At 34.0% G+C, this 13,847-nt stretch overlaps 1 protein-coding gene across 7 annotated transcripts in view; it reads left to right on the forward strand.

Moving 5' to 3' along the window:
* Positions 1 to 13,847, forward strand: part of MYLK (myosin light chain kinase) — a 197,074-nt gene that overhangs the window by 147,815 nt on the left and 35,412 nt on the right. For all 7 annotated transcript variants that reach the window (XM_087950208.1, XM_087950207.1, XM_087950213.1 and 4 more), the window contains 3 exons: positions 3,222 to 3,272; positions 6,416 to 6,543; positions 10,351 to 10,504. In XM_087950208.1, the coding sequence (XP_087806334.1) occupies positions 3,222 to 3,272; positions 6,416 to 6,543; positions 10,351 to 10,504 (333 nt within the window). The remainder of the gene's footprint in view (positions 1 to 3,221; positions 3,273 to 6,415; positions 6,544 to 10,350; positions 10,505 to 13,847) is intronic.

Genomic DNA, 13,847 nt, shown 5'->3' on the forward strand with positions numbered 1-13,847 from the left:
GCTTTACCAGGTTCCTTGAATCACATTTAATTTTTTATAAAAACTGTTTTAAACTAATTATTTTTTAAAATGAAATTAACATGCTGCAGAACAATTAATGATATCTAATATCTTTAGTGTATAAGAAAACCTCTACAGCTTTATGGGCTTTCTTAAGAAATAAAATATTGTAGGCATTTCTATCCCAGGGTTTTGTTTGAAAAAGTGCCCAAAGACAAAAAGAAACACAAAGAAAAATAAGAAGTCTGGAAGGCAGATTGTAGATGTATTTTGGATTTGTATTGTTTATTTCTGTGGCAGAGGTAGATTTATACTGGCCAGTGTTTGCTTGGCATTAAGTCTTACTCAACATCATAGGACTTAGATCTGAATTGTCAGAGATAGGAACTCATTGTAGAAGACCATCATCAAGTGACAGAGGGGACGACCAACACATTATTAATAGGAGTATAATCATACTGAAGACTACCACAAAACCGTGGGCTAGAGTTAAACTGAAGAATTGAAAAAAAAAACTTCCTGGAAAATGGTAGTGGAAGACCACCTCCATATTTTTGTTTGGTAAAGTAATAGACATGATCACGTGGTCACAAGGAATAGAGCTCAGCCCAATGGAGCCTTCATCTGATATTAGAATTTTTAACCCAATTGATCATTACTGAAATATTAAATTATTTGGGGGCATTTTAAAATCTCTCTCTGTGTTATTCACTCTCATTTTTTTTTTTTTATTATTTTCAGTTTATGTAATGGGGAAAGGAGTAATAATGTATGAGCATGCTAAAAAACAGAAACATTCAAAATGAAATATGTCTGTTTGTGTGTATTAGGAAGAATTGCCTTGATAAAAATAATAAGAATTGTACAATTATTAGAATTTTATGATTTCCAATCAGACACTTTGTGGAATGGTTTCTCTTACTACCTGGCAGAATAGGACAGATGGCCAAGCATCAGCAACACGATTATTCTTTTAAGGAAGGTAATCTGGTTGTTTATATGTTCACTTCAATCTAGCTTATAAACGCCACATTTTCTTACAAGGCAATAAATTTTCAAGAACTACTTTTTTCAAGAAAAAAAATTGCAGGAGTCTGATAATATCTATAAGTGGCTAGATGGGAAAATAAGGAAAATACCATTTGCACTTCCGGGATTTTGGCCTTTTTTTTTTGACAGCAGCTTTTTCACACTGTAGCAATAAGGCTTATATACCACTTCACAGTGTTTTAGAGCCCTCTCTAATTTTACAGATTCAGCATATTGCACCCAACAATCCGGCTCCTCATTTTATTGACCTCAGAAGGATGGAAGGCTTGAGCCTGTTAGGATTGAACTGCTGGAAGTCGGCAGAATTAGCCTGCAATACTGCATTCTAACCACTGCACCACTGGGGCTCTACCAGTGTTCAAGAACCCTCTTATAACCCTGTTATGCTACTTATTTCTCATATTACTAGCCAAATGCTGCCTTCACCTATCTCAATTTTCACTTCAGTCTTCTTTTGTTTTGGATGGTAAATCTTGTCAGAAATTTACTCTGGCACTCTGTGAACAAACAACTTGAATTGCCTTTGAACCAGAGGTGGTATTCAGCAGATTCTGACCACTTCTGGAGAACTGGTAGCAGAAATGTTGAGTAGTTCAGAGAACCAGCAAATACCACCTCTGACTGGAGATTTACAGTGTCCTTCCCCTGCCATGTCCACCAAGCCATGCCCACAGAACCGGTAGTAAAAAAAAACTGAATCCCACCACTGCTTTGAACTATCTGTTTGCCTTTTTTCTGCATGAAATAGAAATGGTTAGTAAAAAAAAGTACATTTGCAGGTACATAGGGCCAAAAGTACATAGGGCCAAATACATTTGTGGCACAGACTTCCCATTGGGGAACCTGTGTCTGGGTAAAGCAATCTTGGTGGAACAGAGTTTTAAGGATATGTGGAGGAGATGGTCACTGTGCAGTTGCATGCATTTCCCCCCATTTTTGTGGATTTGCTCTGACCAGAACTTCACAGAGAGCTATTCGTTGAGAGGTTAGAGGAGTTGAGAGTTCTGCATTTCTATTTTTAGTAAAATGCCTGAAAAGGGAAACAGGAGAAAGAGACTGGGACAGGAACAAACACAGTTCTTCTGAACATCTCTTCTTATGGGATTGTAGCAAATGGCATGACAAAAGTTTCATAGCTGCAGGCCCAGGAGGTAGATTTTTCCTCCCATGTGGTATGCACTTTTCTTCAGGTCAAAGCTACAGTCTTTTAATGACATGAAGTTTTATTTTCATCCTGTTTTTTGATGGAAAAAAGACAAATACTAAGTCAGGTTACTCTGTGCTATATATAATTTGTGTCAACCTGCTCAATTTGTTGATTGCAGAAATGTGTTTAAGCACAATATTTATGGGGGGAATTTTCTCTTTTTTATTTTATTATTACACTATGCACTGAAAATATTTATTGTCATGGCTCCAGTTTCTATGAATTCATGCTATCTTTCCCTGTTATCTTAAGCTGAAAACTTCCATATCTGAAATTCCTATTTTGTTTTTTGTTTGGTGTTGTAAAAAAGTAAACATATCTCCTTCACTTAGTTTGAACAGGAGCCCCAAACCACAGGGAAAAGGATAGAAATATTTCTATCAATGCCTCAAGGCCATGGTCAAAATTCTATTTTCTGCAGATGTGCTGAGGAAAGTGTTGAACCCTAATGTTTATATGCATAAGCTTCACCTTTTGGTTAAAAAGTGTGGATTTAAAGGTCCTCAATAAGAAGAGATATGTTAGAGCAGGGGTGTCAAACTTGCATCATCACGGCAGCGTTATGTAACGTATCAGGACTTTTCCCCCTTCGCTAAACCGGGTGGGGGTGGGGCCAGCACAAGATACATCCAGCTCACAGGCCGCGAGTTTGACACCTCTGTGTTAGAGCTTACTTTTACCTTGAACCCTACCCAAATAAAGAACTTAGAAAGCTGTGAGAGCTTTTGGGAGTTTCATCATAAGCTTTGTTATGCAATTTACCTTTGTTACCTCATACAGTGACCTGTGTACACATTTATTTCCCACTAGGAAACTCTTCTTGGGTAGAGATTACCAGTGTTTCATCCTTAAAGCATAATTTATAAGCTGATGTTGTCTACGATAAGATATGATAATATTTGTTGGATAAGTAAGAGTTTCAACATTCAACAACTGAACTAGCTGCACTTTTTTTCCTTACTAGGTGAGGCAACTGTAAAGAAGAAACCTGCTCCAAAAACTCCACCCAAAGCAGGTATTAATTGCTCATTAATTGCTATTAGTATAGAAAAGACTGCGAGCCATCTGTTGTAATGTTTGTTGATAATTAATAAGCGCCATTTCTAAGAAAAGGAAAGCTTCTTCCACACCATCTTTACCATTTTTTTGCTTGTTCATATTCTTTTCTTAGTTCCTCAACAGAAAGAGCCATTATAAATCTTTTCTTTTCTTTTCCCCTTCTTTCTTCTTACAACAACCAGAATATTCAAAAGAAAATAAAAAAATAAAACAGTCCCAAAGTTATCAGTCAGTCCAAACCAAGGCAGAGTTCTCACTTTCTCCTTCTGGGGTAATATCAATCCAAGAGAAAGAAAGTCCAAATCTGTTTAAAATCTTATTGCAATATATTCTAGTCTTCAAATCCTTAAGGCATCTGCTCCAACAAAGTCTTAGCATACAAATGTTTTCTTTTTAATCCTCTCTCTTCCCACTCATCGCTTAAAACCAATTTTCACCTAAAAGAAATAGGTTTCTTAATATCCAGTTATTTATTCCGTAGGAAAAGAGGAAAGCTATCCTTTCAGCACCTTCAAACAGCCGCTTTTTCCTCTTCTGGCAGGTATTATTCAGAAAGTCATACTTTTCAGGAATTTTATTAGATATGTCTTAGAGTCCTAGGAGCCAAGAAAAACTTTCTCCTCTCAATCACTTTCTCCACTTCCTCCTGCGCATTCTTACCCGGCTGCCAGCTTCTTTGTGGCGGCCATTACAGACCGCCGCTGCACCGTCCTGGGAAAAGGGAGTTCTGCCGGCCAGGAGGGAGTCTGCAGCACCCCAAACCCTTCTCCGGATCCCCCTACCTTCAGCTGCCCCTGCAGGGCAGCTCTAGCTCCGTACCCGGCTGGGTCGGAGCGCCAAAACGGCTAGCACGGCAGGGATCGCGCAGCTTCGCAAATCCCTGCCGCTCGCGAAGCCGACAAACCGGAAGTTACAACAGATGAAGACAGCAGAGGAACAAGAAAGAAAGAAAGGAGCCATTTTTAATGAATCTCAGAACTTGATCCAGAAAGAAGGAAGAGAGAAAGAAAAGAAAAGAAGAGAAAAGAAGAAAATTAAAGGACTTAAGGACTTAAGATCTAAAAAAACATTTAAGAAAGGGAAAAATAAGGTGCAAAACCAATATGATGATAGTAAACAAAAGGGAAAAGGAATACGACAGAGAAGGGAAGCTGGCAAGGCAGAGGCTAGAAGAAGGGGGTAGAAAGGTTTGTTGGGAGAAGAAAGAAAGGGAAAAGGTGGAGAAAAGCTACAATGTTTTGAAATTAAATGAAAAAAGAAATTTTTTTGGATAATGGATAAAGTATAATTTTTTTAAAAAAAAAAAGATTTTGCAAGGTACATAAGATGAGATGGTAGTATTGTAATGATTTAAGAGTTGATAAGAGATTAAAATGTTAAAATGTTTAAAAATGATTGGCTTTAAAACTTAATAATAGGGGAGGTTTAGAATATTGTTTTAATTAAAGAGTTTAATAAGACTATGGTATTGATGTTATTATAAAATTGTTATTATAGTATCTTTTTTAATATTTGGATTTATTGTCTAATTATGTACTTAATTATGTTGGATGTATTAGTTAGATAGAATGTACCAAGCAAAATCGGATTGGGTATTAGATATTATTTTAAAGATTACTTTGATTAACTTAGGGGGAGATAGAAAGGCATCATACTCTGATTAATGATTTCAGGAGAAACTTATTTTCTTTTTTTTTTATAAGGAATGAGACAAAGGGATGATAAAAATGGACAAAAGATATAAATATAATGATTCAAATTAAGATGATTAATTAAGATAGAAGTAAGAAGTGTGAAATATGTGGGGAAGTTAATATAGAAGGCTTAGAATGGTAAATAAAATAAGTAATGATATGTAAGATGAGCATGAATATAATTGAAGTCCATGAAGAGAGAGACACCTGGGTCCAAGTTACTTTCCAAAAAGATTTTTTTATGTTTTGTGTGTTGTGTGTATATGTCTTTTTGGGGGAGAATTAGTTAAAAATTGTAGAAATATAGATTGAGAATAATGGTAACTAAGTCAGAAAGAAACAGATGAAATAATAATAATGATATTGAATAAGAGTAAAGAGAAGTAAAGAGAAATTGAATAAGAGGTTTTGGTATGTTGTATGGAAATGGTTTAAAACAGAATTATAATTTATCTGACTTGTTAAATTGACAATGAAAAAAGGTTTAAACATGTAATGAATAATGACAATTTGTGTGTTTTAAAAATTAATAAAACTTGTTTTAAAAAAAAATTAAAAAAAAAAAAAAAGAAAAGACTGCGAGCCATGAGTAGGTAGTTTAGGACAGTATGTATTTACTGAAAATATTTAAACCCTGTATTTTGCTGAAAGGTTTGCATGTGATCCTATTATTCTACTAAAACAATTGGAAAAGGAATAAATGAACTACTCCAAGACCTGGGTTAATTTAAAACAGATTTGTTCCCCTAAAATCTGAAACAGGGAATATAAAACGCTCTCTAAGTCTAAACCAAAAAGATCCTAAGATCAAGAGGACTTTCTATGGAAGTAGGAAGCCTCCACATCTTTACTTTGTATAGGATGATTGCTAGAATAGCCAGCATAAAATTGGAACGCTTTTCCCCCTGTAAAGAATCTCTGAATTTGGACTGGGCTTAGAACATTAGTTTCTACAGTCTGGCAAAGTTGTTAGTGCATTTTATAGTGGATTATCATTCTCACCATGACTATCCAAAGTGAGCTTTGGATAAGCGAGAAGGATCTGGATGGTCAATTGTATGGCAAGGACACTGGCAGATTTCTTTTCCAGGACTGTTTTATCCGCACAGATTTATAAAGCTTCTTCCGTCCTTTGAGGTTTGACTAATGATCATTCATGAATTTGACTCAAAAGAGGTTTACCGATTCCTTAGTTTGGATACATATTTTGCTAGCAGGCATTGAACTATTAAATAGAAGTTGAAAGATTATATTATCATAACCATAAACCAGATCCTTTATTTTTGTTAGATCTAGCTTTGGGACTGGATAAACAATTGGTTTCTATTTTATATATCCGCTTCAATATTTTTGTAATTTTTACCTCTGAAAAAAAATACTCAAAAGTGTTTCCTCTTTTTATCAGCTCTTCCTCCTCAAATTGTTCAGTTCCCAGAAGACCAGAAAGTAAGGTCTGGTGAATCAGTAGAGCTGTTGTGCAAAGTAGCAGGAACCCCACCTTTAATATGTACTTGGATGAAATTTCGGAAGCAGGTAATAGAATTGTTGCTGCTATTCTTTTAATCATAAATTGTATGATAGAAAAGGGAATCTAAAAAAAGATGTTTACATTTATGGAATTTTCCTCAAGATTGAAAATAATTTCTTGCTTGTGGTATGTAAATAACCAAAAGCTGCTTTGTAAACAAATATACATTGGAGAGGGCAAAATGGTTTAAAGCTATGAAATTCTGGTAATAATAACTGTCTAGCCCGGTGTTTCTTAACCTTGACAATTTGAAAATATGTAGATCTCAATTTCCAGAATTCCTCAGCCAAAATCCCTCAGCCAGCTGAATGCATTTGTGGTAAAGGAAGCCCTTGTGATATATGTTTAATTAATTAATATAAGCCCCGGTGACACAGTGGTTAGAGTGCAGTACTGCAGGCTATTTCTGCTGACTGCCAACTGCCTGCAAGTCAAAGTTGACTCAGCCTTTAATCCTTCCAAGGTGGCCAAAATGAGGACCCAAATTTTGGGGGGCAATATGCTGATTCTGTAAACTGCTTAGAGGGGGCTGTAAAGCACTGTAAAGCAGTATATAAGTAAGTGCTAGCGCTATCTCTGGTTTTGGGGCACAGAAATGGACATATTAATTTAGCACTAAATATGCTGCTGGCCTTATGTGGATACTTTCTAGTTTTTTAAAAAATGAGATTTTTTTAAAAAAGGAAAATAGGCACAAAAATCCCATTCTCAAGGATTGAAAATTGAATATGCTGGTAGAAAGATTAATTTTTTTTACACTGCTGCAAGATGTAGGTTGAATAAAAAAAAACCTCTACAACTGTAAAAAAATGTTAAATTTCTTGACCTACTATATCCCAATCCTGATTTTAATCACCTCATTATTTAAATAATATTCATTGAACTATAAATAACACAGTTAACTATATCCAAAATAGCTTAATATTTGTCCCTCTTTACAACAATTGAAAAACCTTTTTTATAAAATATAATGTATAGTTGAACTGACAGTATTGTACACTATTAGAGGTAAATATATAATATTAACCCAAATATATAACAGCTGAGCACCCTGTCTCAATTTCTTCTGATATTTCTCACAGAGTACAGTGTATATTACTTAGTCTGAACTTAGCCTGCTATGGAGACAGTGGAAGACAGCTACTGATATTTTATTATTGTCTCAGGCTATAAGTCCCAAACTCAAATATAACCTTGGTGAATGTTGAGGCTTATGCATCATTATTTTATATTCACAATTCCATATCTTCGAGCCAAGGTTATTAATAGAAATAGATAGGTTTTTTTTAAACTAAAATAACCTTTAGGTGAAGAAAGCTATATTCCTCATCATACTGATGTAAAATGGCCTGTTAGATAATATTGAACTTCAGATGTTTAGAGACTGTGGTTTAGACAACAATTTCCTGATGTTTCACTAGCAATTTTGGCTGGCATCTTCAGAGATTCAGGCCACAGAAACGGAGCAAAACTTACCATTTTTTATAACCAGGTGACCTGACTTTTGATTGGTCTTTAGCCAAAAGGATTTCTCATTGGTGCAGGTAGGGGCTTATCTCTGATTGGTTCTTGGCTTGTGCTTGATCAGAATTGTTTTGGTGGACTAAAAAAATCCAGGAAAGCCAAGGACAACAGAGACTCTACTCACAGCATCCTAAGTCTACCTCTTGGCAGTTGTATATCGGTATCACGAAACAGTTTCCGCACTTAACCGAAATAACACAAGAAGAAAACACACAACTAAAAAAATCATCTGTAGTGGAAAATGTGCTGCAGCATAATCATGAAATCCAATTCAGGGACACACAATAACATCAAACTATTACATGCATTAACACAGAACAGTTGTTGCCAAACTTGCAATGTTGAATGTTTTTTTTTAAATCAATATCTTTTTCAAGGATTTCCAGAATTTGGCAGTATCATCATACCACACCATTATTATTATTTTCATTGATCAGAAGATCCCTAATACAGGAATTGTATTAATGCACAATTGCAAATGAATTGCTAATATGGGTATTTAGTTCTTTGGTTACATGGAACATCTGGATTCCATATCTGGAACACTTGCTGAGCACTAATAAAAGAAATGAAGGGACTTGAAGAAAAGACAAAACAATGCAAATTGAAAATACTGTCTTCTCTGACGATAATTATGAATATACGACTTATTCTGTAGGATCAACTTGGTGTTTAACCAATACACGATTTACAATGTTCATGATTTTTTTAAAAAAATCTCAAAAATTATGGAAAGAAAAGCCAAACTAAATAGCCTTTACTTCTTATGAAACTCTACGGATGAACTGGAAAAACTATTCTCTAACAGGAAATTAATGGAATGACATAAAAGTCATTGACCCAAGTATTTTCACATCTAGAATAATCTGTGCTTTTCTTTATATGCTTATAATTAAATAATATTTTTACTGACTCCAATTTATGCATATCAATTTCTCACTGATATTTCCCAATCTAAAGTAATGGAATCCAGAGTAAGATTTGGGAAGACCAACAGTTCCAACTGGGAAAACTCAAGAGCTTATTTTCAAAATGCTACTTGGGAGGTAATGGATGAAGTAAATGCTACTTGTGTAAGCTGCCAATGATGCCTCTTCCCAATATGATAAGAGTTTCTTAGTCTCTAGTGTGATTTCAGTAACTAGTGGAAAGAAGCCTGTGTGCATATAAGTAGATATGGAATTCTCACTAGATAATTCCAAAGTTAGAAGACAAACAAATGTAAATGCTCCAAGTTCTTCTGTTAATGTTAATCTAGAAAAAGAAATGAAGTAATAAAATCCACAATAAATCTTTTAAGGACTGGTTGAATATCTTTTTGTAATTTGGTTAAAAATCAGAATATTGAAATGAGCAAAGTATTAAATGTTAGCATTAATTTTATGTGTATGCAATTTAAAACTGCCTTTCTAGAATTTAATATTAAATATTATTTAATACATTGTTTGTACTTACAGCCACTTGCTCTTGCTGAATATAATTACTTAGGTTAAAAATGTAATACTGAAGCAAATCCAAATGGTAGAACTACTATCAAAGGAAAGCAATATTTATTTGATTGTCTCCAAGAAAATTTATGATTAGGACTATTAACAACTTTTGGTTAAGGGTATGGCTTACTTTGACAGCAAAAAAAATCCTCTATGTCATAGCTTTAAATTTTTAAAACATATTTTTATTAAAAGTGTTTTCTTAATATAAAATGCAAATAGAAATAAAAGTGATAGAAAAAAGGGAAAAGAAAGGGGATAGAGGAGATAAAGTGAGGGGAGAGGAAAAAGAAATAAAAGAAACAAGCAGTAACTTCAGACAATTTTTGGTGCAGTAAGAAACACAATAAAGTTACAGTATCAACTTTTTAGTTATACAAAATAGTATCTACTAGTCATTTCTATATTAATAATTCACTTTAATTGTTAAAACACAAAATCAAATTTCATTTTCTCTCTTTCCCGCCAAAGGTGCAATTTTAAATTTACATTTTGATTGTACTGGGTGAGATGTTCATAATTTCTTCATTCTAAGCATTCTTAGATGAGATTGGGTTGAAAGTCAAGTCTATCAGTGGGATAGGAATATCTTCTCTAAGGCTTTTCTTGACTAAAAATGAGATTAATATCACATGAGAGTATATACAGGGGTGATCTCAAGAAAAGACAGAATATTATAATCAGCCAAACACACTTCTTTTATCATTTCCTATTAATATTGGTATATTTATCCTATGAAATCCTAGTTTACTATATTTTTAGACTATCTATATTAATCTACCTGTTTTAATTTGGCAGCTCCAAGAAAATGAACACATCAAAATTGAGAATGCTGAGAATAGCAGTATGCTGACCATCTCCTCCACAAAGCAGGAACATTGTGGATGTTATACTTTAGTAGTGGAAAACAAGCTGGGTAGTAAGCAAGCCCAAGTTAACCTTACAGTTGTAGGTAAGTACAAAAAATGTTGGTTTTATTTTTGTTTTTCATGTTTCTAGAATCAGGTTGTGTTTTCATTTGGAGTACTTGAGCTATTTATCTAATTATAGATAATTAGCTATATAATTAGATGTTGTAAAATAAATTAACTTTAAAAAGCAATACTAATTCAAAGGGAAATTATTAATATATAACAAATAAGAAGAATTGTTTCAATAAGAAGTTGGAGTGCTGTCTTCTACTGTCTAAATACAGATTGAGATTGTAGAATGAAATTGTCCTGATATTAACTAGATTTAACTTCTGTAAGGTTGTTAAAGGTTGGGTCCAACATGCTTTTAGTGTGAATGATGAACCAAGGCTGCTATTATAATGTTTTAGTACTGATCCAATTCTCAAAAACACCCATGCTTTTCAGCAGCAGTAGGTTTGCACTTTCATTTTCATCTTTCTTCTGTCTTTAACAGTAGCTTCTGTTCTGGGCAGTCTTCCCTCAATTCACTTTGAATAGTTTCCTCCTGCACTGAGTTAACATGAATGAGATCACCTTCAGTGAAGTATTCCTGTTCAAGGAGGTATCTCAAGAACAGAAATGAACAACCTGTAAATTCAGGAGCACCATGACCTCAGAGGCCCTTTTGTTTCTTGGGGTTCTTTCTGATCCTGACTTCTATGATCAAAACTTTGCACTATTTTGTTATTAGAAGCAGATTAAAGTGCAAGTGCTATAACTGGCATATCAGAATGGAAAACCCCAAACCTAAAGCCTGACCCTCAAGTCACCTCATCTATTTTGTATCCCACATTCCACTCCAAAAATGTTGTGTTTTTTCCTAGGCCACCTATATGTTACTTGACCTCCCTTAGTAATTTTATTTGTCTCGAGAAGTGTACCATAGAAAGATTTAACATAGCAATCTCCTGTATTTGGCTCTCCCACAATTATAAATATAATGTGAACAGCTAATGCTATGACACAAAACAGGTTTAATGGAAGCCCAACTACTACACTGTTTATTTCTGCACTTCTTTGTCTTGATTAACAGGACTATCCCTGTGTCAGGATCTTGTTCATAGCTAGAATGGTATGCAATGCTGTTGGCTGAGAATGCCCAGATAACAAAAGGGGAATCACCATTCTCATTTTGCACAGGGTATCCAAGAAGGTATGAGATGTTGAGGAACACCTTTCATGAGGATGCCAAGATATTTAAGCCATTGAGGGCGGACGTTTAGCCAGAAGCACAGCAACAGATAGCATTATTTCCCTTAGCAACAATTCTCTGTTATATCTGTATCTCTTTAATAAGAATGTGTAAATTTGTATCTGTTATTTCCAACAACCATCTACTATCATTTTAAACATGGCTATAATTTATGGTAGAATATATTTTCTTAGCTAGGTCAGGTTGTTGCAGGGAGGTTTTTTATTATTGTACTGGGAAAATTAGCGTGAGCTGTCAAAATAGTTAAATTTCAGGAAGTAGTACAAGCTATAAAATGCCTGTTTATAATAACCATTGGTGTGAATTATGATTATCTTTTTTTTTCAAATGTGAAATTGAAAGAAGTGTGTATTAATGGCAGCTTTACTAGGCTAGATGATTTGATTGATTGACTAAAGGTATTGGATAACTTCCTCTTTTTGTTCCCTATATTTGAGCATATTTCAGGCTATTCCAGATCCAAAAAAATGTATTGATGGAAAAATCAGCAAGTAAAATAGTAGAGTTGGGATATTCCAGGTTACATATGAAAGAACTACAAAGACAGAGAAACAAAACATAAATATTGAGTGATTTAGATTGTTTAAGAGAAAAGCAAATTGTTTGTCCGATAAATTTGGAAATTGACACCTTTTACTCAAGTTAAAAAATTGTTTCCCTGGAAAAATATTAATCTTAAATTCATAAAGTTTGATCCTTGTTATCTGATAGCATAAAGACATGCGTAAATTTACAAAATATTGAAAGTACGTTAAATTTTCAGGAATTTTTGGCTTGGAGATGGTAACTTCAAAGGAGTCAATAAAAGATTTTAGAAACCTTCCTTTCCAAAATTTATTAATATAGCTGCCACTATCTATTTCATGGTTCTAATACTAACATTATTTGCAAAAACAATGCATTTTTTTACATTGAGGTTTGGGTTTTTTAACTACCCAGTATGTAGCTCATCTTCCTTATACCTTTTTATCTTTATGAGCCTTGATGAAAGTCTCTCAACTTTGCAGAAAAAAATGGAAACATTATATAATTCAGTGTTTAAAATTTTCTAAATATTAACAAAGCAAGTTATATAGTAATGTATGAAGATGAAAAGACACTTTCCAAGATTTTCATAAATGCATAAGAAATCATTGGAATTCAATATTGTCATTCAATAATTATTTATTTTAGCTATAAGATTTAACTAGAGAAAGGGTTGTAAAATAACATAATCAAAGATACCACATTAGATAATTTGTCTACTCAACTGACACCTTTTAGGAAGCAAAGAAGCTCTCATGGAGAATTAAAGTTCCCTGTAGCTTCAGTGTTGAAAAAGATACAGTTTTATGAGAAAGTTCTGTTTATTATGGAACTTAATGACTACATGAAGATTTTTTAAATAAAACTTACCCATTTCTTGTCTAAATCCAATTTTTTTTTCTAAAAATAGAATTCATTAACATCTATATATTGTAGAATAATGCCTTTAAATTACAGTTCTTTCCTCCCTTGAAAATATAAGCTACACAATGTTTTTTTTCCAATGAAAGCAGAGACGTTTACAGTGACCCCAAGCCCTGAGAGCAGTAACTTAGAGTTCAGTTATGGCCTTTTATGGTTTCATTTTTCTCCCACAAATGAATCTCAAGTGCAGCCTTTGCCAGTAATGTCGGCATGGACATCATCCAGCCAGCTTTAGCAGTATATTAAATACCTTCTCTGGCTAAACAGACGAGCCCATGGAAAAGAATTAATTGTTGCTTTATGCCTGCTCTCTATCTGGCTGGCAAGTTTCTCAATAGCTAATAATGGTGTGGAATGGTAATATGATCACTCAAAAAGGAGCCAAGGTATCTAAAGAGAACTTTCTTGAGAAGCTGCTTCCATCTTGAATGGAGAACATTCTGTGAGTAAACTGTTGGAATTGTGAAGCTAGAATTTTGAAATGAATGCTAATGCCTCTAGATAACTGATTTTGAGAATGTGCACAAGGAAGAACCCACATCCCATATTACTATTGTCCACCCAGAGTTATTTGATTTTTATTTTATTTATGTTTGCCTTTACACCAGCAATTGGTGTTCAAGATTTTGACAAAAAGATCAATTACTTTTTAAAAAGCTCTTACTGTTTCAAGGATAATG

This window comes from Notechis scutatus, chromosome 1 (assembly GCF_049901735.1).
Source record: "Notechis scutatus isolate UNSWTSFEM ecotype Mainland chromosome 1, rNotScu1.2, whole genome shotgun sequence".
NCBI lineage: Eukaryota > Metazoa > Chordata > Lepidosauria > Squamata > Elapidae > Notechis > Notechis scutatus.